This window comes from Panthera uncia, assembly GCF_023721935.1.
Source record: "Panthera uncia isolate 11264 chromosome A3 unlocalized genomic scaffold, Puncia_PCG_1.0 HiC_scaffold_12, whole genome shotgun sequence".
In the NCBI taxonomy this organism is placed as follows: Eukaryota; Metazoa; Chordata; class Mammalia; order Carnivora; family Felidae; genus Panthera; species Panthera uncia.
Genome location: NW_026057579.1, coordinates 17,033,642 through 17,061,049, shown reverse-complemented (window position 1 = coordinate 17,061,049; position 27,408 = coordinate 17,033,642). Strand labels below are relative to the sequence as shown.

Genomic DNA, 27,408 nt, shown 5'->3' with positions numbered 1-27,408 from the left:
TCGTGACCTGGCTGAAGTCGGACGCCCAACCGACTGCGCCACCCAGGCGCCCCTGAGGACCTGCATTCTAATTCCACCTTTATCTCTTACAAGCTGAGCAACAGTGTGAGGTCATGTGACCTCTCTGAACCTCAGCCCCCTTCTCTGTCAGCAGGGACAGTAACTCCTGCCTGTCCCCTACGCTCCCCACCCCCCCACCCCCTCGGGAGGTTATAATGAAGTGAATTCACCAACAGAAAATGGTTTTGAAAAATTTTAAAGAGCTCTACCAGTGCACGTGATCATCACCCCTGCTATTGCTATATGTGAGAACATCCTGTAGGGCAAAGTTCACTGGAGGCGGAACAAAACTGAGATGCCCAGGGTGGATTCTGTTTCTAAAGCTCGGCCCCATCAGTTACAGGCCAGGGCAAGTGGGTCAGCTGCTGTGTGCTCAGTCCCCTCCTCTATGAAATGCACCAACCGTGATCGTAGGCTTAAGTGAGGATTGGGTGAACTAAAATGTGTAAATCGCCTGGCACGTAGGATGTGTACAAGTGTTAGCTCTCCTTATCCTGTCCCTTTGAAGGATGGCATCATTTGGGAACAACACATGTTGCCATCTCCCTGACCACCCCCAACCCCCACCGCCCACTGTGAAGGGTCTAAAAGTGTTGCCTGTGCGGATCTTCCCCTTTGCCTTCCTTCGTGTACCTACCCACCTGCCCTGGGCATTGCCAGAGTAAGAACCTGGCTGGACTGCACTGAGCCCTCTGAGACCTGCCTGTCAGCTCACCTTGGCTCACAGGCATAACAGAAACACTTAGAAAGCAACTTTGCATTGTCTGCTTGAGATGGGGAATGGTGGGGCTGGCGGTGGTCCCTGGGGAGTGAGCCAAGCCACGTGTCCACTGAAGCCCATGTCTGATGACAGCTTAAAATGAACTCTGGGGGTGGGGGTGAGCTTTGGCTACTGTGTCCCCTCTGCAGAGTGCCTCCCCACCTCTCCTAGAGCAGCCAGGAGGCCTTACAGGGGGTCGAGGTGTGGCATCAGCAGTTCCTCTAGGGAGCCAGGGGGCTGGGAGAGGGGGCTTCGGTTTTTGGCCTGGCCTGGGCTGCTCTAATCACCACCCACCCAGAGTGATACCTTGGCATCCATGGCAAAGCCTGAAATGCTGTTCCGTTCTGCCAGATCTGCCTTCCTGCCACCTCCCACCCCCTTGGAAGCCCCGGGACTCTGGCATACTCACCAATCATGATGCCGGAGAAAGCCAAGACCAGGGCCGCCACAAGGGCTGAGGTCACGACAGAGAGGACCAGCGAGAGCGGCAGGTGGGGCTCAGGTGTGGGGGACACTGCAAGACAAGATCCCATGGGGCACCAGTGACAATGCTGATTGTCCTACGAGCTAGCTCCAAGAGAGAAATGCCCTCCCCAGCCAGGACAAGTGCCACCCGCTCCTCCTCCACCTTGGGGGCCTTTGTTTGCAGAGAGAGGGGGCAGGAAGTGGGGTCAATCTGGTTTACAACTTTCAACAGTAGCTTTTGGCTGGAGGGAACATGTGACAGGAATAAATATCAAATTCTGGACATCGATCCTAAGCATCAACTGCACAAGGACAGGATGAGGGTGGGAAGGCGAGCCAATAGTGGCTGTAGAGGAGATTCAGAGCACTTAGGGGACCACAGACTCGGTATGACCCAGGAACTGAGGGTGACCGTCAGTAACACTTGGAGGCTCAATCACTGCCTGTAGTTCCGCAAGCACTGGGCCCCGAGTGCAGAAGCGGGGTCCGGGTGCACACTGGCACAGACCACTCTGGGACATCCTGCCTGGTCCTGGGCACTACATCTCAAAAGGACATTGGTATCGGAACGTCTGCAGACACGGGACACAGGATGGGGAGGAGACAAAACTGTTCTGTGTGAACTGAGGGAAACAAACGGGTTGTTTCACCTGGAGGTTTGCAGGAGGAGGACAGAGCCCTGTCTTCAAACGCCTGCAGCATCTGAAAGGCTTTGCGAGTAGTAAACCTCAGGGTAGAAATTGAAAGGAACAGAGTCTGACTTTGGAACTCTGGAGGGGACAGCGTGCCCTGGGGGTGTCGATGGCCCAGGCACTGGGTGTGTTCCAGTGGAGACAGGATGGCCCCTTGGTGAGTACGTGAGGGCCCACACCCTGGGATAGGGGTGTCACTAGATGTGTTGGGGCTCCTTCATCAGCCACGACCTGCCTTTCACACACAGGTCCCTTTGCCCAGTCCTTAGAGCACCCGTGTTGGGGCAGGCAGATGGGGGTCAGAAAGCCAAAAAGACTACATCTGAGGTGTTCCAGAATCATGGAAACCAGCGGTAGCCGCCATGGGCTCACAGTCCGGGCCCCTTCTCTGTCACCTCCTTCAACTCCCTCTTACCAATGCAGGAGACGCCGTCCTCAGCCAGCACTGTCCCATGGTCACAGAAGCAGATGACCTTGTGGCTCTCGGGGTCCATGTGGCACTCATCTCCCTCACAGTGGCTGCAGTTTAGGTAATGCTTAATATTCACTTCCCCATGGCCCTCCATCACTGGTGACAAGAAGGGAGGATCAGCCTCAGGTGGAGGCAGCAAAGACCACGCTGCACCCCGTTCCCGGCCTCCGTGTTTTATCTCCAGCTGGTCGGTGCTGGTTCTCTGGTCCCTGTCCCTATGTCCCACTGATGCCACTGAAGCACCACTGTGTGTAGGGAAGTCCCTGATGCATCTGATGGAGCTCAGAGGACACGTGGCTGCGTTTTTGTAGGAAGATGGGAAGGTCCAAGTGCATGACCCTCAGGTTGGCTGGCACAGGTAAGGGGACTATCACTGCTGCATTTTCTAGGTCCCACCTGTCTGGAAGCCAGTCTTCCACCTCCAAGTGCATATCGGGCCACACATCCTGACTTCCAGAAAAACTTGCTGAGATGAGTGTTAGGAAGACTTGCCTGTAAGGGACCTACAATCATGCCTTTGTACGTTGGCCTCATGCCAGTAGCCCTGAGGTTTTATCTGGTGGAAGAACTGGCCTGAGGAGGTCGGTTCTGCCTCCTGGCAGAGGGGATACCTTTTAACGCTGGGGTGTACAGGATGCCCAGTGGACTGATGAAGGAAACCCCGTCCTCCCCGTCCATCTCGGGGTCATTGTTTGAGGCCGCGTTGCCGCCTGTGCCAAACCAGAGAAGAGTTTAACGCAGAGAGGCTTGGGCCCAAGTCTCAACACATCTGCACATCAGCGGGGCATGCATGGGCCTCGGGGTGGTGAGGGGCCTAGGGGCGGGGCGGTGGGGAGGGAAGGGAGGCCCGGGGCACAGGGGCTGTGCTTGGGGTTTGGCTCAGGTAGATGCTGCGTGTGAGGACCACTTTCCCTCCAGGTCCAGGCCAGCTCCCACCAGGGAGTCCCCACCCCTGCACGGGGCTGTTAGGAAGCAGTTCATGTGAACAGGAGTCAGAAGAGGTCTAGCGTCCCCAGGCTGGATTAGACCCTTGGCACCTCTTCCAGGACTGGCCAGGGCAGTGGCACTGAGGAGTTGCTCTTCAGTCCCATCGCGTAAGGGGTGGACATGGGGGGATGGGCCCCTGTGCCGTTAGGCTCCTGTCCCTCCTTTCAGTTGGGCTGGGTCATCTTTGGGCTCCCCCCTCAGGCTCCTCCCACCCACCCAGAGTTTGGGAAAGAAGAGCATCTGGTTAACACGAGCATCTTACACACAGCGTAAAGCAAAACAGACAGAACATCACAGCATATGCATGCATTGTGTCCTAATCTGTGGGGAGGGTGGAGCCGCTATCTCCCAGCCTCTGGGCTTCAGAAGGCTATTCTGCTCTGCTCTGAAGCTCGGAGGAGAGCTGGGGCCAGTGGCCGGCTGCTGGCTAAAGGGCTTGGGCTGGTGCTGCCCATCAGCATGGAGAGGGGTTCTGGAAGCTGGTGGGCTGGGGCAGGGAAGGGAAGACTCAGGCCAGGCCATCCAAAGGGAGGCACGGGGCTGGGGAGTCTGGCCTCCAAGGCTCTAGTGCCAGCACGACCTGGGGGTGGCTCAGAGAACAGCCCGGGGAAATCAAAGCCCCTTTAGCATTGGCTTTGGGGGAGGGGGGGGGCCTCAAGAACACATAAGATCTTGAAGCTGTTGCTATTGAAGCCTCGAGGCAGGATGCTGGCTCGGAAGGCAACACCCTGCCTCTGGCTGGTCCTGTGGGGCTGAGAGGTAGGCGTGCACAGTCACATCACAGTCCACAGGTGAGGTGGGCCGAGGGAGGGGCAGGTGAGGGCAAGGGAGAGGACAGGGAGTACCTATGACTAAGAGGGGAGGGAGTGACACCTTGAACACGAATCATCTTTACCTATATATCCTCCGCCTCCTCCACCTGAGGAGCACCCCCCTCCACCCCCTCCGAAACCCCCTCTTGTCTCCCACCCCCACTTCTTCATGGCCTGGGGGCAGGAATGTCCTCCGGTGGCACCCTCCAGCAAAGATTTTCCAGACCAGAGCAAGGAAGTGTTATCATTCCAGCCACCTCCACCACCTGCAGGAGACACGGAGAAAACCCCAAGTGAGGATGCTGGCCAGGTGAGGTCAGCCGCTGGATCTGGCAGAGGAAGCAGGATGCAGTATGTTCTGAGGATGTCTGCTCCCGCTCCAGGGCCTGTGGGGCCTGGGGGCTTCAGAATCCACAGCAGGGGGCGGGGGGGGGGGTCTGCTTTGGCCCCAGTCTGCTTTGGTCTGCTTTGGTATGTCTGCTTTGGCCACAGACATACATATCCAGATGGGACCACGCCTCACACCCCTGCTTCCCATCAGGCCTTTGGATTAAAAGTTGGAGAGTGTGCTTTGTTAGGGATGGGGGAGGGGGGAACAGGTAGCATGACAACTAAACCCACTCCTCTGCCTTTTTTCCATGCCCCCAACCCCTGAAGTGCTGGGACTTTGTTTCATTAGTGCTTCCCATCCAACAAGAACCGGGACCCACCGGTCCTTGGGCAGCCAACTGTCAGAGCCCCGCTGGGGTCACCGCAGTGAAGTTCTTTTGCAGGAACCCTGGATTAGGCCAGACAAACCAATGGGCTTTATAGTTTCCTGGGAAAGAACTTCTCCATTCTGAGCCTCAGTTTCCTCACCTGTGACTTGGGGATAATAAGACTTGCCTCATTGGGTTGATGTTTGGACCAAAGAAGACAACGAGTGTGCAAAATGCTTCAGAAACCACCACGTGTAGGGATCGTTGGGCATGAGGTGAACACGTGTGTGCACAGGGCCTCACGCTCTGAAGCTCAGGAAAGGTGATGGGGTTGTGGGGGGTTGTGGGGGGGGGGGGGGGAGTTGGGGGAAGGGATGGGCAGTACCCTTGGGAAGACAGCCACCATGGGAGCTGGGCTTCCTAAGGCCTGGGGGCTACTTTGAACTCTTGCAAAGGAAATGCTATTTACAGAACTGAGGTTGAATGCAATGTTATCTTCAGGCCACAGGCTGATTACAATCAATCTCTTCTGCTGGCCCCTGAGATTCCGGGACCCCCATTCTCTCCCCTTATGTTGTTTTGTATGATATTTCAACAGGCACTCTACTCCAAAAGACCCCAAAGTCCTTTCTGTTCCAGCAGATGGTGGTAGCAAGGACCTGGAGAAACAGCAGTGCTTGAGTCTGCGGAACCATGAGGGTTAACTGGCCGGGAAGGGCGGTCTGGAAGAATGAGTGGCAGAGGTTCGTCTGGACCCCGAGGGGGCAGCAGAGGGATGTCTACATGGGGGAGCTGCAGCTGGGGATCACCACTATGCTAGAGAGAGGGAGCTTTGTTTTAGCAGAGGAGGCCAAGGTCAGGAACAAGCTCAATCTAGAATGGACAATCAGAGCTGAATTGAAGCCCCCAGGCAAATCAGCTTTGAAAGCTACAGGGTGCTGGCTTCCTTTCCTCCAACTGGAGGGCAGAATGTGGGCCTTTCAGGGCCATTGACATCTCGTGGCTAAGGGAAGGCCCTCCAGCCCCATTAGGGACCTGAAGCGGGGGCATGAGACCTGGCACCATGTCTGCCCGCCCTCCCCTGTGCCCACCCTCCCTCCCTCCCCTGCACCTGCCACTGTACCCTTGCGCCCTGCAGAGTTCCCGGCTGAGATGGTTTCTAATCCCTCACTCCATCTTACAGCTTTTAAGCAAATGTGTGGAAAAGAAAACAATCGGCATAAAGAGGAAAAAAACCAAATGAACCACAGCAGTGTTTTAAAAAATGGACTGAGTATGAAACAGTTCGGCTATTTGGAGAAAAAAAAAACCCACCAACTCTATGAGCTCATTGATTCTTCTGTAAAATGGGAATAATAGTACAACGGGAAAGCCCTGCGGGTGGTGCTGAGAAGCACACGTACAACAGATGTGGAAGTGCTTGGAGAGTTCTTAACTGCCGCTGTGAACATCGCTGGATGGTCTTCACCAAGCACCCAAGCCCTACTCCCACTCTCCCTTCTCTTCTAGCCATTTCTCACTTGTAGGGAAAGTTTGAGTACTTGTTTTCATTAATCTCAAATCTTATATGCCTTCTGAGATCCTTGGTCTGATTGTGGAGAAAAGAAAATACAAAAATGAACTGCATTTTCTCTTCAGACACGGCGTCAATGTCTGTCTCCTATTTCTGTGTGGCTGGCTCTCACTAACGAGCACGGATTGCCAAACCGTGGCGATTCCAGAAAGAGATTTTCCAGCGGGATGTGTGATCTGGTAGCCCGGGGCCTGGAGGCACCGACCAGAGGGCCTCCAGGTCGGGGGGTGGGGGGGGGGCCCTGACTCTGCCCATACTTCTTCCATCCACTCACATCCAGTTGGATCTGATGAAGTTCAGGGAGGCTGGGCTGCCCGTCCTAATGCTGCTGCCTGTCTCCTTTTCCCAGTGGCCCGCAATCCAAACCCCAGGTCAGTGAAGACGACTCCAGGTCCCTGAGCTGTGGGATGCCCTTCCTCCCTGGATATTGGTACCAATATCCAGAGCTCCCAGCTTCTCGAGCGCCAGCAACCAAGATGCAGGTGCAATGACGACCGGCCGAGCCCAAGCTCTTGCGGTCCTGGGGGCACGTCCTGGGAAAGGGCGGGCTTGCGGTGCCTTACCTGCGGCTCCGGAATTGCCATTCAGCCCCAGAACCGAGGAGTTATTTTCCAGTCTCTCTGGGTGGAATGTGTCTGTCTTGGCCCCGTAGGCCCTGCCGCCACCGCCAGCTGCAATGATCAGGGGCACTGGAACGCCATCCTTCATCTGCCCGGGGAGATGTTCAGAGACTGAGAAACAGAGCTGGGCTTCCACTATGGGGATCTCTGAGCCACTTAAGTGTTTAAAGTGTCTGAGCGCTTGCTGGGCCGTGGGTGACATCTCGGTGGTCTGAGGGGTCTGACCTCATGCTACCACCACCCATTAGCTCTCACCCATCCCCCTTCCCGCCTCCCCCAGCTCCTGAATCAGTCAGGGTTCAATCAGAGAAGCCAAAGCGCCGGGAGATATAAATATACCAACACCAGGAGGTGGGGATGGGGCTTTTCCTGAAGCTTCTCACACTAGCCTCAGAGGGCTGGGTGCTGGTGCTCAGAAGTGGGTCTCTCTGCTCCCACTTTCCTCCCCGCTCTCCAGGGTTTCTGGCTTTGACCTCCACAACTTCAAGATTAAGCCCTCGGCATCACTGTCCTGGCGGAAGGACCGAGTAAGAAGCCTTGGCCTGGGTTTCATCATGTCAGAAACCCCACCTTAGGACAGAGGAGGGCACCAGGGGACCCTCTGGAACTCTGAGGCAGGGCCTGCCTGGTGACATCAGCGAGAGAAGAACCTGCTGGTTCTTGGACAGACAGGGACCCTTATGTCCCTCTGGGCCTCGGTTTGCTCATCTTTAAATGGGGCTGAGGACACCTGAGGTGTTTCATCCCCAGGGCCGTCGTGGGAACCCACTGTGGTGGGTCCACGATTCGCGGACATCACCACTCATGGGAAGCTGGCACAGCCGACCTTACCTTAAATACGTAGGTGGCTCCGCCCCCTCCTCCGCCCCCTCCTGCCCACTCATGCACACTCCTGTTCACGCGGATTTCTTCTTCTATCACGTTGTTCTCTCCAATGCAGACTTTCTGGATTAACCGGTTTGTCTGTGGGAACAAAAAGCACCTCAGGTTTATGTCCAAGATTCTCTACTTCCCAGCAGACAGACCTTCTATGCTTAATGACAGGCTGAGGTGTCTGACCTCTCAAATAGCTTACAGTTGAGTTGAAGAGAGAAAAAAAAATCTATACACAAGTAACTGTCACTAGGGAGTAGAGAGAAGGACGACAGGATAGCTTAGCTGGAAAATGCATGGGAAGTTGGGGGAGGGAGAGTGATTTTGTTGCTGACGGTGATCAAGGAGGCCTGCCTGTAGGAGGTGGTGTTTAGTTGGGCCTCCAAGCATAGGGAGATTTAAAACAGAATGGGGAAAGGGCATTCCAGGGGAAGAGAGCAGCATGAGCCCAGAGAGAAGGAGGTGAGTGGGGGGCGGATTTGAGGAAACGCACAAAGAGTCTCTTTGGCTCAGAAAAGTCCACCTTAGGATCCTCTGGACTCTGAAAGGGGAATGGCCAAGGCCCTAGGTGGGGAGATAGTGCAGAGGAAGTGTAAATGTGAGTGGGTAAGGAGATACAACTGGACAGTCAGACAATGGCCAGAAGCCTTGAATCCAACCAGACTTCATTCTCTAGGCAGCAGTGAGCCCTTGAAATAAATTTTTGAGAAGTTGCCATTTTGAAGTATCATGGGAAGAGAACACTACAGTGTGAGGCCAGGCTCAGATTTTACTCCCAGTCCATCTGCAGGAAAATCATTTCTCCATTTTGGACATGTCTTTCCTCCCATCTAATGTCCCACTTCTTGCCTCCAGAAATCCTCTGGCATGGCTCTAAATGGAGCTCTCTGTATTCATCCTGGAGAACAGGGTGTGACCCCAGGAATCAGCAGACACCCCTGGGGGACCGTGGAGGAGGTGCTCCACCTCTCCGACCTCCAGGTGTGGGATGGGAATACAGACACTGCAGGCATCTTTACTGAGGATGGTACAGACAGGTGTCTGGGATAGTATGTCACAAGTTAGGGACCGAATAAATGGCTGTTGTTATTTTATATAGATGTACTCTGGGCCTGCACGTGGTCCTGGTGTGGGCCCAGGCATCTGGGAGTCCCTGGGGATGTGCAGGAAATCCCTGTGGCCCAGGATCCTGGAATCCATGAATAAAGAGGGTAGTGCTTCAGGAACAGCCAGCCGGCTCGTCAGGCACAGCAGCTAAGAACACTCCAAACATCCACCCATCTTTGGGGGAAAATGGCTTTCCTTTCACTTATTAGAAACAAGGCCAATAAAACATCACATTTCCATTGAATGCTGCTGTGTAACCAGCCAGTGGACGTGGCAATTCATCTTGAGCCACTCCTTATGCTAAAGCACTCAGGGGTGCCGGCAATGAGTACTAGAGAAATTTCCAGATAAATAGCCAAGATGCAATTTGTTTTATGGCATTTTGGATTTAATGATGGAAATAATTTGATATTTTTTAAAGTGGATTTAGTGTGGGTGGAAGCTTCTGAATTGCTGTTGTCGAGAGCTGACATTTCTCCTGTGTGTGTGCAGTGCTGTCCAGGTGGGGGATGGTGGGGGGAGGGCTGCTAACTGCCGCCTGGGGTGGACATGAAATGTCAGGGCATGCCGTGAGGGCTAAGCCCGGGGGGCAGCGGACCCAAAGGTGGGCTGTCTGCTGGGCAGAGCAGAGCACAAAATACGGGGTCCAATCCGGCTTCTTGACTGGCTCTGTTGGAGATTTGCTGAGCCACGTTGGGTGAAGCATCTCACCTCCCTGGCTCTGCTTCCTCCAGTGTAAATTGAGGGGCTGCCCAGTATGAACCAGTGGTGCTAAGAAGGTCCATGCCCTCAGACCCTACTTTCTTCCTCCTCTCTGCCCAGCAGCAGTGAGGCCTCAATTCCTTGGGAATGCCTTCTTCCTGTGAACAGAATCTGCAGAGGGCTGGAGATTGCAGGAGTGGGAAGGAGGGAACCATTGGGCTAGTGGATGACCTTTCGTCTAACCAGAGCTGAGACTCTCGCCCATCCCCCGTTGCCCCTGGGCATCTTCTTTAAATTGCATGGGCTGTGAAGAAGGGTGGATTCTCAGCCTGCCTCTTGCTGGACCCAGCAGCAGCATTTGGCGGACTTGCTCAAGTCTCCATGATAGACTTTTTCACCTGACCTCCAGGAGACCACACCCTCTGGAATCTCCTCTGACCTCCATGGCTTGTTCCCCTCAGCCTCCTCTGCTCTTCTATTCTTTAACCTCTTAATGTTGGGGGGTCCCCGGGGCTCAGTCTTTGGTCTTCCTCTTAATCAGTACTGCTCCTTAGTCACTCATCCTGGCTCAATTTTATGCTGACTTCTCCCAAATTTCTATCTCTACTCTAGACCTCACTCCTCGAGTCCAGTGGCCCATCTCCATTGGCTACTGGAAGTCTCCACCTGGCTGTCCACCAGACCTCTCCTAACCTTGTCCCCAATCTCCTTCCACAGCATTCCCGGCTCAGGTGACAGCAGCTCCCTCCTTCCTGTGGCTCAGGTGCAATTCTTGGAGTCATCCTTGATCCTTTTTCTGTCTCAGTTCTTCATCTAGTTGGGCAGGAAATCCCTTTTGATTTTGCATTCCAAATATGCCCAGAATTCAGCTACTGTTGACATCTTTGTCCAAGCCATCATCTCTTGCCCAGACTAATGTAGTAAGCACTGAATTTATCGTGCTGACTCTTCCCTTGGGCCCAAGTGGACTATTCAGTCTATGGCCAGGGTGAGTCTTACAACAGGCAAATCACAGCAGCTCCTTATCCCACCTTATTCCCACCCATAGGCTCCAAACCGTCCTGCGGCTTAAAAATGTCCTTATGGTGGCCTGATCACTTCATCTCTCACCTACTCTCCCTCTTGCTCCCCCAACTCACCCTGGTTATTTTGGGAGCACACCAGGCACACTCCCACCTCAAGGACCTAGCTTCTGCTTGGCTGGTGCCCCCAGATATTTTCCTGGTTCCATCCTTTTCAGGACTCTGCTCAGCTGTCATTTGTCCAATAGGCGTCCCTCGACCACCCTATGTATAATTGCAACCTGTCCCACACACCCGACTCTTTTTACCCTACTTCTGTTCACCGAAACACTGTCACTTCTGGGTGTTCTGACTGACTGATGTTTACTAGCCATTGTTCATCCCTCCTCCCCCAACGGAAATGTTAGCTCCTTCAGGGCAAAGATCTTTCTTTGTTCATGGATATATATCAAGTTGCTAGAGCAGTGCCTGGCACAGAGAAGGTATTCGATAGACATTTGCTGAATACATGTGAATGAACTGGGGACCGTCTGGGTGTGGGCTGATGCCTCACAATATTTGCCTTGCGAGTGATGGTAGTTGTGACATTTAAAATTTAGACCCGTGGTTTTGCTGACTTGGGGACACCTGGCAAATGTCTGGACACATTTCTGATTGTCAGCACTGAGGGGATGCTACTGGCATCAGGTGGGTAGAGGCCAGAGATACTGCTCAAGAGCCTATAGTGCCCATCACAACAAAGACCCGTTTGCTCCAAAATGTCAATAGTGCTGATGTTGAGAGACCCATGCCACCAGATCTGGTGGTCATGCCACCAGATGAGGCTTGGGAGGAACTGGAGAAGCAGGAGCTGAGGGGGTTTCCAGCGGCCAGAGCCCATCCCAGGCTCAAGCGTAGCCACGCACAAAGGAAGAACGACTCCACACATGTGTGCTATTGCACCAGGAAAGCTGCCAAACCCTGCAGTTTAATTCTTAGAGTGCACTCCATTCTTGAGAGGATCCTCTCTAGGCACCATGTTTCTGCCTGGAGGGGACTGGAGATTGAGTTAGTGCTGTGAATGAAGGTCTTTCTTTCTCTCTCTCCCAGTGACTCCTGCGATGTGGAGCCAAAGGGAAGCCCCAGGACTAACCCCACCCCTTGTTCCTACGATGCCTGGCCCCACCAGCAGAGGGGGCTGCCCTCCGTCCCTGGCTGAGAATGGGCTTCTTCAGAGCTCTTCTTGTGGTTTCACAAAGTTTGAGAGCAAGTAGGTTGATTAATACAATGATAAAGTGCAGCAACCCTGAGGAGCAAGTAGATTACAATTGAATTAAAAGAAAAAAAAAGACTTGGTCCTGTGAAAAGACATAACTGATTACAATCCAATCAAGTAAAAGTCCCTTGCAGAAGTCAATGCAATCTTTCTGCTTAGATGAAAGAATTACATTAGCACTCAATACATTCCTGTGGAAATTACAGCAGCCTGTAATTTAATGACTTAATATATTGTATCAGGTTGGAAAGTCCTGATTATAGTTGCTAAATAAAAGTTGGAGTCCAGACATTTCTCATGCACAAGATTGCACCTGCTAAGCCTCCTCCTGTTGCTTTGTTTTAACTCTGAAAGGTGGGGGTGGGGATGGGTGTTGTGCTTTACTCCTCGCTCCCAGCCTGCGGCCCAGCTTTTAGGAGTCTTGAGTTTGTTTTGTGGAATTGTACACCTTTCTGTGTAGTCCCTGTTCCCACATCTGTCCCCCAAGGCTACTCTTGAATAAGTTCTTACAGAAGGGGCCCTGGGTCCTGGGCACTAGAACTCTGCTCCCTGCCTTGGCCCCACCCTGGGCAGAAGCCGTGCTTCAGGTGAGCACCTAAGGTCAGTACCTAATGGTGCTGAGTTCCCGCCAGGAGAGCTGGCACCACCAGGCTCCTGTCTCCGCCAACACAGACAAGAGGCAAACACCTGGCATGCTGGACTCTGCATGGTTGCTCCTTTGTTAGGCTTCAGGGTCTCCTTCTTCTGGCAATTTTAGAACACGTTGGCTTTCTTAAGTTCTGCTATTGGAGAGCTCCCTGTTTGACAGGTGGATACTGCAATGGGGTCAGAAACCAGAGTGACAGGCTGTTTCTGGGACTACAGAGGATGGCAGTCTAGCTTGTTAGATGACAGGCTCTAAGTGGGGAAAAGGAAAAGGGCATAGAAACCGAGTCCCGGGCAAGCACAGGGCACAGCACAAACAAGAGCCAGAGCCTCTACTCTGTGCTGTATTACGAGTGGCTTTGGAAAAGTCCTTTCACCTCTGTGGTCTCCATTTCCTCATCTGTAAATTGGGGAGAGTGGACTGCATGGTGTTCTAGCTCTGATTCTAGGATTTAATTTTTCTTTTTTAGTTTTAATCACCCAGATAATAAACATTACATGAATACATTCTTTTTGTGATATCAGACATCACTAGTAAAGCAACCCCAACTCTAGTCTCCTCCTCAGAAGCAACCACTGTCTGGGGTGCCTGGGTGGCTCAGTTGGTTAAGCTACTGACTTTGGCTCTAGGTCATGATCTTGCAGTTTGTGAGTTCGAGCCCTGCGTCGGGCTCTGTGCTGACAGCTCAGAGCCTGGAGCCTACTTCAGATTCTATGTCTCCCCCTTTCTCTATGCCTCCCCTGCTCACACTCTGCATCTCTCTGTCTCTCAATAATAAATAAACATTTAAAAAAATTTAAAAAAAAAGGAAGCAACCACTGTTATCTGTATCTTTTGGAAATTTCCCTATGCATTTATGTACAATTATGTGGCTATGAATCTGTTATTTAGAGCTGAGCAGAAAATGTTTAAACTGGTATTTTCCTGGGGCGCCTGGGTGGCTCAGTCAGTTAAGCATCCAACTCTTGGTTATGGCTCAGGTCATGATCTCATGGTTTATGAGTTCGAGCCCCATGTTGGGCTCCATGATGACAGTGCTGAGCTTGCTTGGGATTCTCTCTCTCTCCCTCTCTCTGCCCCTCCACTGTTTGCTCTCTCTCTCTCTCTCTCAAAATACATAAATAAACTTAAAAAAATTTAAACTGGTATTTTCTAGTTTTATAATAATGGGCTAAAGATGTTGGTGTCCTAGCAAGAAAGTTTAGGAAAAGGGCTTCAACTTGTAGTCTGCTGAGAACAACCATTTGCCCATTCAAGTTGGATCCAGCTTTTTAGTTTTAAGGGTTCCTCTTGAAATCCATGCCTCAGCCTTAGTTCCTGTGGGGAGGTGAAACCCCAACAGCCATACCGCCTACTTTCTTATGTACCCCAATGGGCCAGGAAATGGAGGGACATTTGCAGGCAGAACAAGGGCTGAGTCCTGCCATCTTTGAATATGAGCCCCCAGAAGGAAAGAGTCCAGATGCCCTATGAGGGCCTGCCCAGGTCCTGGTGAGTGTGAAGGAGAGGTCCCCACTCTGGGCACTTACGCTGGGACAGGCGTCTTCCCCCTGTTGTCCGACAAGGATATACAACGTGTCGCCCTTCTCCAGGTTGAAGATGCCCAGCACAGACACGCCGTGGGACCGCATCATGGTGTTCTTCCCGCCTTTCCCGCCAGCAGCTCCGTAGCCCGAGATGCTGCAACAGAGCAGAGCACATGAAGACTGACTCCCTTCCTTCGAACCCAGCAGGTTCCAGTGGGCTCAGTGCATCCCATCGTGGTCCTGATGGTTCTCTCCCACATCATCAGGCCATGAGGTCAGCAAGGAGGGATCCTCTCCCCATGGTCAGAAGAGGACAGCCAAGTTTAGAGAGGGATAGGGAATTGCCTCATTCACAGAGGTAGGAAGGTAAAGAACTAATAAGGGGTACAAACGAGAAAGAAAGGGAGGAGAGAGGGAAGACAGGTAGAGTCTGTTCTAATGTGGGGTGTTGGGGGGATGATTTCCTGAATGTCTGGGATTTCCCATTATGGTTTCTCTCCCTGTCCAAGATCAAAGGACTCATGTGACCTTAGACAAGTGACTTAACTGTCCTGTTCCACATCTGTAAAATAGGGCTAGTAAGAGGACCTACCTTTTAGCCCATGTGTGTGTGAGGAGTAAAGGAATTAAGACAAGCAACCATAGAATTGTGGCTGATACATAATAAGCATTTATTATAATAGTAGTTATTACATATTATTATATTATACGATATATATGATTATAACTTATATATTATTATTAATGGTGAAGGTAGTAGTAATCGACTTCATACACAGTTTTAAAGTTTCCTCACTGGGTCTAGACACAAATAAGTTCCACATGGAATGAGTGAGGTGAGCAGTGTTTCTGAGAGCAGACTGTTTATTCCCATCCTACTAGCAACTCTTTCTAGAGCAATGTGTGGGCAGAAAACAAACAACCAATCATGAGACATAAAAACAGAGTTGGGGGGAGGTGTGGCGGGATTATTTCCGCTGCCTCTTAGGTTGTTGAGATAAAGTCAAACAAGGATGGGAGAAAAAGAACGCAGTTGGTGACCCTTACCAGGAAAGCAGCGTGTCTGGAAGACAGCTACACACTAGCTACAAATGCCTCCCCAGAGATCATCTGCCAGGGAAAGGGACGGGGGAGGTTTTCACGTCCCTGTGCATTCAGATCCGAGGTCCTTTATGAAAAGCGTTCAGGAAGAGATGCAAGGCAGTTTTGTACGTGTGCACACACAGTGGCTTTCGCCACCTGCAATTCTAGGAAATGTTCCATGTTCCAAGCGTGTGAAGGGTTTCCTGGGGGCTCTCCTAAGGCAGAGCTAAGCCCTGTCCTGCAGAGAGAAGCCTGGAGGGCTGGCTGATTGCTAATGTGGCAGGTGAAGGACTGAGGTCTCCGTGGAATGCCACTGTGGGTCGCCAGGCACTGAGAGTAGTTCACTGAAAACTGATGTGGCTTAGGGCTGTGTGCATAAGGGGAGATGGGAGATGGGCTCCAGGCCCTCCTGGGGCTTAACAAAGAAACTAGAGACAGGCCTAGTTATGAGAAGAGAAGTCCCACCATAAAGGCGGCTATATCAGGGAGGCCAAGTGGAGGGACCAGAAGACTTTGAGTTCTATGAACGGAGTGGACTATTTCCTAGCTGTGTATCCTCTTAGAGTCCTAGCCTCTTCTGTAGTCAAAGAACCGTATCTGTCTTTCTCATATGTTTTCACTCTTATGTGGATCCTGAGAAACTTAACAGAAGACCATGGGGGAGGGGAAGGGGTAAAAAAAAGTTACAGAGAAGGAAGGAGGCAAACCATAAGAGACTCTTAAAAACTGAGAATAAACTGAGGATTGATGGGGGTGAGAGGGAGGGGAAAGTGGGTGATGGGCATTGAGGAGGGCACCTGTTGGGATGAGCACTGGGTGTTGTATGAAAACCAATCTGACAATAAATTTCATATTAAAAAAAAAAAGAAGAACCCTATCTTCTTTTCTGAACTCACAGGATAGAGGGGAGGTTAACATCAAAAAGAGATAATGGGTAAAAACATTGAGAAAGTGGCAAATCTCTGCACAAAGTCAGGGCAATCAGGTGTTCTGAGCCTGAAAAGGGAGACAGGACTGTGACAGGCATTGTAGTAGTGGCACGCTCTGGTGGCACTGGGGGTGGCCGAGATGACGGACGGGTAGGACTCTCAGACAAGCAGAAACAGGTGGAGGGTGGGAGTCAGGTGGAAGTGAATGGAAGTGAAGAGGCAGGAAAACCTATGGAATGTGTGGCTGTAGCAGGGTGGCTGGGGTGGGGAAGGAAGAGGATGTAGGTCTGCAGAGGGAGGTAGGGTTAATTCCTCAACATTCCACAAGGTGGCAGGCATGAATGCACATGACTCCCCCCCCCCCCCCCCCCCCCCCCAACGCTCCCCCCGGCCCATAGCCATAAATAGTAGCTGTTAGTAATTCATTTGACAGACGAGGACACTGAGGTTCAGAGGGATTAAGTAACTCATCTGAGGCTACACAGCCGGTCAGTGGCAGACCCTTGTCCAAACCCCCACATTTCCCCTCGAAGAGGCCATTTCCTCTCTGACATGCTGCTGTAAGGCTTCTGTGGATACACAGGGAGGGTGGCCTGAGAAGCTACTGGCCCATCCTTGCTCCTGACTCATTAGAAATAAAGACGGTGGCAAGGACAATTAAAAGGCTGAGGGGAAAGGAAGGCTTATTGATGAGAGGAAAGCAGCAGAAAATTCTCTAGCCCAGAGAAGGGAAGCCTGGGGCAGGGGTGGGTGGCAGTGGGGTTCCAGAGACGGTCTGTGTAGAATGTAGGGATAGCATGTGGTTAGGCCCCTCTCCTCAGTCCTGCCAGCTACTCCGTGTTTCGGGGCTTTGCCAGGTTGCAGGAGAAAATCCTGTCAACCTGAAGGTGTGGTTTGCTTGGAAAACTGCTACTGGAGACAGAGACCTCATCCTGCCCACTTGTGCTGTGGCTGAGAGGTAAGCGGTACCCTGTGCATCCCATCCTGCCTTGTTTGCATACCATTTGCATAAATCTGCATGCATTATGAATCATTCTGAACTCTTGCACATGTATAAATTTAGCCAAATTATTATATTTTAGAAGTTGTTTGTTCCTGACTCACTTTCCCTCCCTAGCCCTTCTTCCCTATTTCTCCTGCCCCCCACCCCCCCATTATGGACTCTAGCCCCTTCTAGGCCTTGACCTAGCTCTTGGAAATTAGGTGGGATGCAAAGAGGCCTGAGTTCTGAGGCACATGCTGGGCATTCTGCGGGCTGTGTGACTCGGGGCAAGCTGGTTAACCTCCCAGAGCCTCAACTCCCCACCAAGGAATAAAATGAGGACAAGGACCCCTGCCCTCATGAGGAGAAGTGGTGGGTTTGAAGAGACCACACACTGATGCCAAGTGCAAGGTAGGACTCGGGGCTGGGGTCAGTTCTCCAGAGTAGACAGCAGAGCCTGGCAACTGGCAACTGGCCATCAGCAGCCAGATTTCACTTTCCTGTTGCTGGCCTCAGCCCCACAACTCCACCCTGGATTAGGGACTGGATTAAAGCCAGGGGAGCAGGTGACAGCCTGCCTGGACTAATTGTAGGAGAAGGGGCACCTCCCTCGTCAACCCTCTGAGTCCTGAAGTCCCACCGTAGAGCTGCCCTCCTTTGGAAGCTTCGAGTTGCTCTACGTACAATGCTCATCTCCTCTGGAGTGGGCTGTGCCACAGCAAGAATGCAGATAGACCTGGATCCAAATCCAAGCTGTTAGTCAATGCCAGGAGTGGGTGAGGTGCCCCTTCCTGGGTGCTGACCCTGCACTTGGCCGACTCTTACATTTTGTGTCTGAGGCACCTTGCCTACCTCTCCTGGCCCTGCCAGCATTACTCACTGGCTGTGTGACTTTTGGGCAGGCTACTGACATTTTTTGAGCTCCACTTTTCATATCCACAAAAGAGAGGTACCTACCTTGCAATGTTGTTGTTTGAATTAAATGACATAATGCCCATAAGGGACCCAATTCAGTGCCTGGAGGGTAGTCAGCAAGCACCAAATAGCAGCTGCTGTTCTGATGCATCCCTGTGGGTAAGCCTGTCTACTCCTCTTCTGGGGGTGACTTCTGGGAGGTGGAAGCAAGTGAATGAATGAGGCCCTGATTTCTAGAGAATAGGCCAATAGGTGGAGGAGGCTGTGGCCACAGGGATCTGGGGTCAAGGCTATCCAGTTTCACCCAGGGAACCAGTGGGGGCACAGGCAGCCTTGACGATTCTAAAGACCCCCGAGTCATATGAATCATGTCACACAAACTCGTGCCAGAATAATAACCTCAGCCTGACTCTCCAAAGCTTGCCCCCCACTCTGATTCCTTGTAAACAATTTATTTTTGATGGTTGACAAACGACAACAAATTAATATACCTGCCACTCAAGTGGGGAAAATGACTTGCAGTGATTCCAATTTACTGGAAATTACAAGATACTGTTCTTGACGAGCTGATGCTGTAATTTTTTTGTTTTTCCTCATCTAAATCCATGCCCCCTGGTCAGAATGGATGTTTATTGGGTTTGCGTTTTGTATTATTGACTGTGAACCATTGTTACCTGATGTAATTGAGTTGTGAATCTTTTTAAAATAAAGAATCAGCAGCAAATCAAAGTGGCTGCCTGCTGGATCCTGAAACGAAAGCATGGCTAGTGTGCCGTATGATGGCCTGTCAGCCGCCACGCATCCGTGGGGACGCTGGAGGTTGACCGACGGAAGGAGTGAGTGAACCTGCTTGGAGATACATGAAGCACCTCATTCCTCTCCTGAACCCCACTCTCTGCTCTGCCTCTACTTCCTAGAGGGACCTTGGATGAGTCCCTCTCTTCTTTGAGTCTTGAAATCAGGGTAGTAAGATCTGCCTTGCCCATCCCAGCCCACAGGCTTATCGTGAGGGCACAGGAGGCATGGGAGTGTGTACGAGGCTTGGTCAGTGGAAAATTCCTGCTTACATGCATAGTTGCACTATCTAGATGGGTCATTTGAGCCATCAGGAGACACCCCTGGGGGTAAGGGGTGAGTTGTGGAAGCACGTGCTTCTTGCAGCCCCAGTTTTGTTCTGGATCGCACCAGTGAGCAAGGCTGATGGTGCAACCTTCCTGACCAGTGCAGCCCTAAGCACCTGGGAATATCAGAGCTAGAGGGGAGCCCAGTAACCTCTCTCTAAAACCCTGCCCGCCACCCCCCCGCTACAGATAGAGCCACTGCAGAGAAGGGAAAGCACACTTTCAAGGTCACATGGTGTCAGTGGCAGAATTTGGACCCAAACACCATTCTGCCTGCAGCCCATCAATCGTTGTGCAATCTCCCTGCTTCTGACTTTCCCTGCTCTGTGCTCTCCATGGCGATGGCTATCTGCACAATTACTCTGGCAATTGATCATGCCTGTGACTCTCTCCTACAGTTGTCTAGGACTGTATTGGCACTGTGGACTGTTAATTTCACTTTTGTGCCCTGCAGTCTTTGCAAAGATGGTGAGGCTCCAGTGTCTCAGTCCTCTCTGCAAGTCCTGCAGCGCCTATTCAGTGGCCGGCACGCAGTAGGAGCCCCATGGCTCAGTACCCGGCATGCAGTAGGAGCCCCATGGCTCAGTGGCTGGCACACAGTAGGAGCCCCGTGGCTGCTTGTGGATTGGGTTGAATGATAGTGTCATCCAGCTGCACACTCTGGTCCCTGGAGCCAGGTGAGGAAATGCGTGTCAGTGATGGAGACCACGAGGAACAGCTGTGGCCCAGGTCAGCTGGCAGGATTTGCTGGCTCCAGCTGGGGTCCGGGACCTCTTGTACATTATGTCTGAGGAACAAGTGAACCATGAGAGAACTGCCATCGGGAGCTGTGGGCCGTGCTTGACAGATGTTTTTATCAATGATCTGTGTGTGGGGGGTGGTGGGGCAGGGGGAAGGCTGAGGGCTGGGGAGAAGGGTGAACTCTAGAGAAGCAGGGAGGAAGGCAGAGGGGAGAAAAAGAGGGACAGACAGGAGAGGAAGGCAGGAAGAGTGAGAGGTGGCTGCCGACATCTACTGATGTGTGGGGTACGTCCCACAAAGAGTCAAAGTCCCTAGCAGTCTGTCTCCACTCCATGGTGAGGCTGAGGTTCTCCCCACCCCAGCATCCATGATCTTTTTGTGCCCCACATTGGCCGCCACCCCCACGGGCACACTCTAGACATGGTCACTCAGAGCTGTGACCCAGAAATCTCCCTTAATCAGGTGACACTCTCCCTATTACCCTAATCCTTGCCTGTCCTTCTCAGCCAAGCTCCTCGAGGTGGTAGCTGTCACTCGCTGTCCTGCCTCCTCAGCCCCCAGGCATGGCGGTCATCCTGGGTCCCGCCTCCTCACCGAGTCCAGCAGTCACGCTGAGTCCACCTCCCAAATACTTGTTGGCCCCGGGGGGGGCCCCTCCATGTGCACCTCTCTGCCCCAGCCTAGCTCTTCAGGACTCAACCCAGCTGCCCATCTGCTATCGCCGCCTCCAGGCTCGCTTCTCTCTCAAGCTGGCGCCAGAGGGAGCTAACGGCATTTGGGACGCGAGGCTCCAGCCTAGGGGCTCCTTCCTCCCCTCTTCTTTGTGGACAAGTCTACCACCTTCGAGACTGCCCTCAAGCTGTCTCCCCGGGGAAGCCATTCTTGAACTCAGGCCCTTCCCGGGCCTCTGATAGCAGCGCCTGATGAAGCCTCCATGCAGTACTTTCTACATCACACCGAAATGCTTTTTTCTGTGTCCGACACCCCCATTGGCTGGGGTTCCTCTTAGGCAGGGAGTGGATCATGTGCACCTTTATATACTTCGTGTCAGGCACGGCGTCCTAATATGTGCTGAATGCGGTCCACTGAGACTTGCGAATTACGAGGGGGAACAGGTCTGGACACAAGGACATATGTCCTTGGGGGGAGTGAGACCATCTCTGTTTTGACAGAGGAAATGGCAAATCCAGAGAAAGGGGAAGTCCAAGGCAGGAAAGCAGCGGGGTGGGGGAGATGAGGATTTAGGGGTTGTCCCCGAAAGCCCCTCCCCACCAAGCCTGCTCTTTTCTTCTCCCCAGCCTCTTCTTCCTCTCCCTTTTTGTGGTGGTGGGCAAAGGAGTAGAGGGTGGGAGACGGGCCCAGGATAACTGACCGGTTAAGAGTAGGGGACACGTTTACCTGTGTGCATCCCTGAGGAAGCCCCAGGCAATGATGGCCCCACCTTGGCATAACAGTAGGTGCATTTAGCTCTCTTTCCTTCACCTCTCTGATCAGTAGTAAAGAAGCAGCTGGAACGATAATAGTGGCGGGTCTCAGGCAGCAGCCAGATAGCACTCGCTAAGCGCTCACACTCTTCCAGGAATAGGGGAAGATCATAAGAAATGCTCTCACACTTTCTCACCTTTTTCTCATCTCTCTTGATGTGTTTTTCTCACTAGAGGAACTGTACTTACTAAACAAGAATTAGTTAACATGGAGAAAATGTCCTCCAGAAAGAGGGTACCTGAATTTTCCACATGGATATTCTGATGTGGGGACATTTTGATGTGGGCTAAAAAGCAAATCATTAAATGGTCTGTTCCTTTGATACTCAGTTATATGATCAATATACATTACCGTCCAAGCCCTGAGCCTCATCCAGGGTCAAGGTGAGAAATATCTATTATAGCCTTTAAAGGATTAAAAACCCCCCAAGGATTCAACAACAACAATAACAAAACCCCGAAGTTTTCCGGGTTTTGATTTTTCCCTTTTTGATGTGGTGCTATCTCAGGCCAGTCTTAAAAAGTCCTACAGATCAATGTCCCCTTTGCCAATTTGGACACTTTGACGTATCCGGCTTGAATAGCAAGATGGCTCCTTGTACACGTTTCCAGTGAGTGTTCCCCAGGCAACGCTGGGGGCTGCGGGCTAGTCTCAATATTCCAGAGAGAAATGGGAAGAGTTGCCGGATTTGGGCTGGGATTATATCCAGTGCACTGTGGCAATACTGTGGAAATTCATGCAGATCAGAAACCTGGCTAGACTTAGATGTGGTTGTGATTTATTAAAAAAAAAAAAAAAAAAAGAAAAAGAAAAAGGGAAAAAATAAGTATAGTTTGTCTTCCGGGCAAAATCTTTCAAAACATGGGGCCCATCTGAAGAAGTCAGAAAAAAGTCTTTGGAAACAGAGAAGTTAGGAAGTACTCTCTGTGGGACCAATCTGTTGCCGGAACATTATGCCACTGCCTGCTGCCTGACATTATCACTGCTCCAGCCAGTTTCTCTGCCGACAGGCCAGGGAGCACCTAGCATGAGCAGGCATCGTGCGAGGCACTTGTACATAATCTGTGCAACCAGCTGGGCAAGTGTTAGCAACCTCCAGCCCCTGCCTTTTACAGATAGGGAAACGGAGTCTCAAGAGGTTAAATAACTTGCCCACATTTGGAGGTGGGTCTGATTCACACTGTCTCAGGGGGAAATGCAGCCCAAGAGTAACACCTTACTTACATGGAGCCTCCTATTTGTGGATCTTTGTGGGAGGGGCAGTAAGGGACTTTCAGTCAGTCTGGTTTGGGAGCTGCCCTGGACAGTGATGGGACAGTGGGTCTCAGTGGGGGTTTACTGTTGAGGTCTCTGCCTTACAGCTCCTGTGCTTTCCTCTTCACATTGCTTTTTATACAGGGAGAGCTGCACCGAGGGTTGGGCTGGCCAATACCCCTTCAGGCAGGGTGGGGGGAGGGAGGAGGGCTCCCCTCCCAGGCTTTCATTTCCAGAGGCTTCCTGGAGGTGGGTGGTGCATGACTGCCATGCCTACTTCCCTTTCTTGTTTTCTCTGTCCCCCTGCATGCCTCTCAGAGTCCCTGTGTGACTTTTAGTGGAAAGAACACACTGACTTTGAGCCCGAGGGCCTTGGGTTTAAATTCCAGTTCCGTCACTGATTATGTGGCCTGAGATCTGTTGCAAAGTGGCTGACTCCAGTTTCCTTTTATGGAAACAAGGGAATATCACTAATAATAATGACATCTGCTGCACCGCTAAAAGGAGGAATACCTGGTAGGTCCTCAGCAAGCATTCATCTCTGTCTCTCTGGGACAGGGGGTGACCCATGAAACCTCAGCCGGGCAGGAAGGAGAGGCCTGGCCTGCTCAGCGTGGCCAGTCCAGGGGTGGTTGAGTGTCTTTGACCATTTACTGGGGATGTGTAGGACCTAGAACAGCTAATCTGATTGCAGCCAAACCTTGTTATTGCATTCCTGCCCAGAATGTCATTTAAAAAGCACTTAGGGCTCTCCCTGAAATGCATTTACACTGAGATCCCAGGGGTGGGGCCGCACAGAAAACAGGGCAACTTGAGAAGCCTCTTTCCTTCCCAGGGGGCTGAGGATGTGTTGGGGGGTGGGGGTGGGGCTGAGGAAGTGGAAAGAGACCTCACTTCCCACTGTGTTTGGTCTCTGGGGCATTTGCACCAACAATGTCATTATCATGATGCTTCCTGTTTAAGCCTGCCGTTTGCTGTGGAAGGAGCCTCAGTAAGTCTGTGCCTCAGAAGGCTGGGGTTGGAGGTGATATCCAGACTGTGTGTCTGTGGGGACGCTCCTGACATTCTGAGCCTCGGTTTCCTCATTTGTAAAATGAAGACTGCAGCACTGGCCTTGTCCACAGAGCTGAGTGAGGACTACACTCAAGGGTTTAACCTAACTCAGTCATTCCCAGGGGCCGTATCAGCATTACCTGGGAACGTGTTAGAAACTCATATTCTCAATGGATGAATGAATGAACACAATGAGTACGATGAATACCGTTTATGTCTCCCTTCCCAACCTGGATCCAATAAGTGTCAACATCTTGTCACATTTGCTTCATTAATATAAAAATGTTTAGCACAAAAATTTTCTTAAAATTTGTATTTTTGGACCCCACTTTAGACCTACAAAATCAGACCTTCTCCACGTGGGGCTAGTAACCTGCATCAGCCAGTCATTCAGCCATTTCGATGGTTGAGAACTACTGGTCTGAGCCTTGCTGGCCGTCAGCTTCACCTATTAGCCAAGTGGCCCACTGGAGTCAGGTCTCCCTCCAGCCTGGCCTCGCTCTAGTGGAATACCATGCAGTTGGGGTAGGTGTGGGACAAGAGTTTGAGGACCGCTGTTTTACTTGCAAACCGTGAAGGCCCAGGAAAGGAGGTTTAAGGATAAGAGCATCATCTTTCATGTACATGGTATGTTTGTTTCCCAGACATTTTACATGCACTGCCTCATGTGAATGGCATCCAGTAATATTCAAAGAATCCACTATAATTTCAATTATTAGTAATAAAGATAAGGAATGTTCTGAAGCTAGCTCATGCATGTATATCATCTCCATAAATAGTCTGTGGGCTCCTTGAAGACAGAGAACACATCTTTGTTGCCATATCCCATTATCCCCCATCTCCCCATCTCTAACCTTATATCCCTCAATGGGCCAGAGTCTGTGGCCTCTGAGTCTTGTGTGCTCAGGCACCCCACAGCATGCAACCACAGGCAGGACCCCCATCATTTTCAGGAGGGTAGATCTGCCCCTTGGCTTCCCCCACCCCCTCCGCCATACATACCTGTAGGTGTCGGTGGCTGGCACCTTCCAGGTCTGGATGCCCTTCAGGGGCCCCTCGCTTCCCACTACCACGCTCAGGTTGGAATTCCGGTAGGCGTTGTTACACTGGGCCTGTGTGGGGCCATGGGGCCCACTGGCCCCGCACGTGGTGAACAGCCAGTGAACTGCAGCACAAGAGGAAAGGGAATCACTCACTTGGCCTGGCCCTCCCTCCTCCTTGGGCTTCCCTGGGTTGCCTCTGAGCTGTCCGCTCCATTGCCCCAAACCCATGTTCCAAGATGGCACCAGGATCAAGGCAAGAAACACTGATCAGCCATTCAAACTGGAAACTTCTCTTGAGGATCTACTATGTGCCAGGCCCTGGGTCAGATATGAGGGGATAGACACAGAGCTGACTGATCTGGGTTTAAGAAGCTTACAGTCTAGGGGCATCTGGGTGGCTCAGTTGATTAAGTGTCCAACTCTTGATCTCGGCTCAGGTCATGGTCTCACAGTTCGTGGGATAGAGCCCCACAACGGACTCTGTGCTGGGATTCTCTCTCTCCCCCTCTCTCTGCTCTTCCCCCACTTGCCTTCTCTCTCTCTCAAAACAAATAAACTTGAAAAAAAAAGAAGCTTATAGCCTACTAAGGGACACTAAAAGGGATGCAACTATCTACAACACAGGATAGTAAGAAAAAAAAAAGCCCTCTGAGAGTTCGGCTAACTGCACTGTGGGAGTTCTGAGGAGGGAGAGAAGACTCTTTTGAGGTGAGTCAGGCATGGGCAGTGGCTGGGCCCTTCCCAATTTCTCACCAAGTTGGGCACAGCGCTGGGCAAATCACAGGTGCTCAATCTATGCTATTGTAACTGCATCTAACCTACTCCCAAAGGTTGGACACATGCATGTAGAATCTCCTTAGCTTGGAGAAGCTCAAAAGAATAAACTGGAGGTAGAATCAGCTCCATAGCCCTCTGTTCCCCATTGGCCAAGCACCCAGGACAGTGGCTTTGTCCATCTGTCAGGCCCCCAGTGAGGCTCAGCCTCCTTATTTATAACCAAGTTAGGTTTGTAAACACAGTGAAAGTGGCTTCCAGGCTCTCTATGTAACAGAAAGTATAAAAAATGGGAAACAGATCACATTTCTCTCCAGTGCATGCTCTCCTTTTCAGAGCCCCTCACCACCACTTCCGGGTGCTGTGTCTCCAGAGCACCCAGTGTCCTTAGGTGGCCTTCTAGGTGTGGCTCAGGATCACTTAGCACACCCCACCCCTCCTTTGAAACTTTCTATCTTTGAGCCAGGCTGGATCCTGAGGAATTGTAAGATTTCATATTGGCTAGAATTCTAACATTTGTACAACCTATAAAAACTTCTTAAAAATGTGTTCTTGGTAAATTACTTTTACTTAAAATATAAAAATGTCATTATAAGACTGAAGAAATTATTTCCCTCTAAAGTGATTAAGTCAAATTCTACCTATAGAGAATTATTGAAAAATTAATTTGGTATACATACTTTCGCTCACTAAAATGTTAAAGTGAAAATTTTTTTGAAGATTTTCAACTGATTTAATGATACAGAAATGAAAGCTTAGTTTGGGTTGCTAATTACAAGCAATCAGATTGAGATTGCACTGGGGAGTTTTGGTAATCTGAAAACTGGGCCAGTGTGGTGGGCTTTTGTGACACTGCCCTGGCCCCAAGGTCAGGCAATGGAAGTTCTAGTTGAGGTTCCAATGCATACAGCTACTCAATACTGGGTATTCAACACTTTCTTCACTTTACTTTTTTCAAATGAAGGTGTTGATATCTATTTGGTTTTTGAAGGCCGATTTGGGTTCAAGGGCAAGAAGGTGATGAATCCATTCATGTTTGTGTGAATGGTTAATTGTTAATTTTCTTATCTTTTTATAATCTAAAGGAGTAACCTGTTAATTCAAAGAGCTAACTCTTTACTGAGGGCATTTAACAGAGCTCTCCTGGCCAATTGCCCTTTTACTCTCTCCAGCACCCAAATCCTAAGTGTGGGCTGTGTCCAAGGGGTGAAATGGATAAGGACATGGGTTTTGGGGCTCCCTTATAAATTATTGGTTGTGGGACCTTGACAGAGCTCCTTAGTCTGTAAAAGGGGCTGGATGGGCATGAGGATTAAAGGGAGCAAGGGATATTAAAGGTCTTTGTAAAGTGCCAAACTCTAAAAATATGAATTGTGTTAATGACTCCTGCCTATGCCTAAGGTAGGTGCTGTTCCTGACAATGGGAAATGTGGCCAGGGGAGTTTCCGTGAATATGGATGAATCCTCCACCAGCAGCACCTAGGGATTTAAACCCAGTGAGCTAAGGATGAGAATGTGAACAGGGAGAAAAAAGACAATCCTGGAAGGGGAATCACAAAATCCACTTGTCCTGTGATCTCCAGCTCCTTGAAGCCTGTTCTCAAATCCAGTCTGTGTCTGAGGCAAGCAGCCTAGATTTGGGGGCAGCCTTCTCAATCTGGAGCAGAAGCATGACAGTTCATGCAGTTAATTCAGTCCTGGAAACGAAGTGTGTGTGTGTGTGTGTGTGTGTGTGTGTGTGTGTGTGTGTGTGTGTGT

At 51.2% G+C, this 27,408-nt stretch overlaps 1 protein-coding gene and 1 long non-coding RNA gene across 3 annotated transcripts in view; one reads left to right on the top strand and one right to left on the bottom strand.

Moving 5' to 3' along the window:
* ALK (ALK receptor tyrosine kinase) overlaps window positions 1-27,408 on the bottom strand; it is a 675,158-nt gene that overhangs the window by 29,932 nt on the left and 617,818 nt on the right. The window contains exons 12-19 of the mRNA XM_049651902.1: window positions 24,836-24,998; window positions 14,274-14,424; window positions 7,971-8,102; window positions 7,083-7,227; window positions 4,332-4,514; window positions 3,061-3,159; window positions 2,393-2,545; window positions 1,230-1,334 (exon numbers count right to left, since the gene is read on the bottom strand). Of these exons, the coding sequence (XP_049507859.1) occupies window positions 1,230-1,334; window positions 2,393-2,545; window positions 3,061-3,159; window positions 4,332-4,514; window positions 7,083-7,227; window positions 7,971-8,102; window positions 14,274-14,424; window positions 24,836-24,998 (1,131 nt within the window). The remainder of the gene's footprint in view (window positions 1-1,229; window positions 1,335-2,392; window positions 2,546-3,060; window positions 3,160-4,331; window positions 4,515-7,082; window positions 7,228-7,970; window positions 8,103-14,273; window positions 14,425-24,835; window positions 24,999-27,408) is intronic.
* Window positions 4,426-6,585, top strand: LOC125937314 (uncharacterized). 2 transcript variants are annotated; one of them, XR_007462349.1, is made up of 4 exons: window positions 4,426-4,558; window positions 5,022-5,268; window positions 5,589-5,689; window positions 6,130-6,585. It is a non-coding gene; the product is annotated as an uncharacterized LOC125937314 (long non-coding RNA). The 2 variants fall into 2 exon arrangements; XR_007462348.1 differs by having other exon boundaries at window positions 5,545-5,689.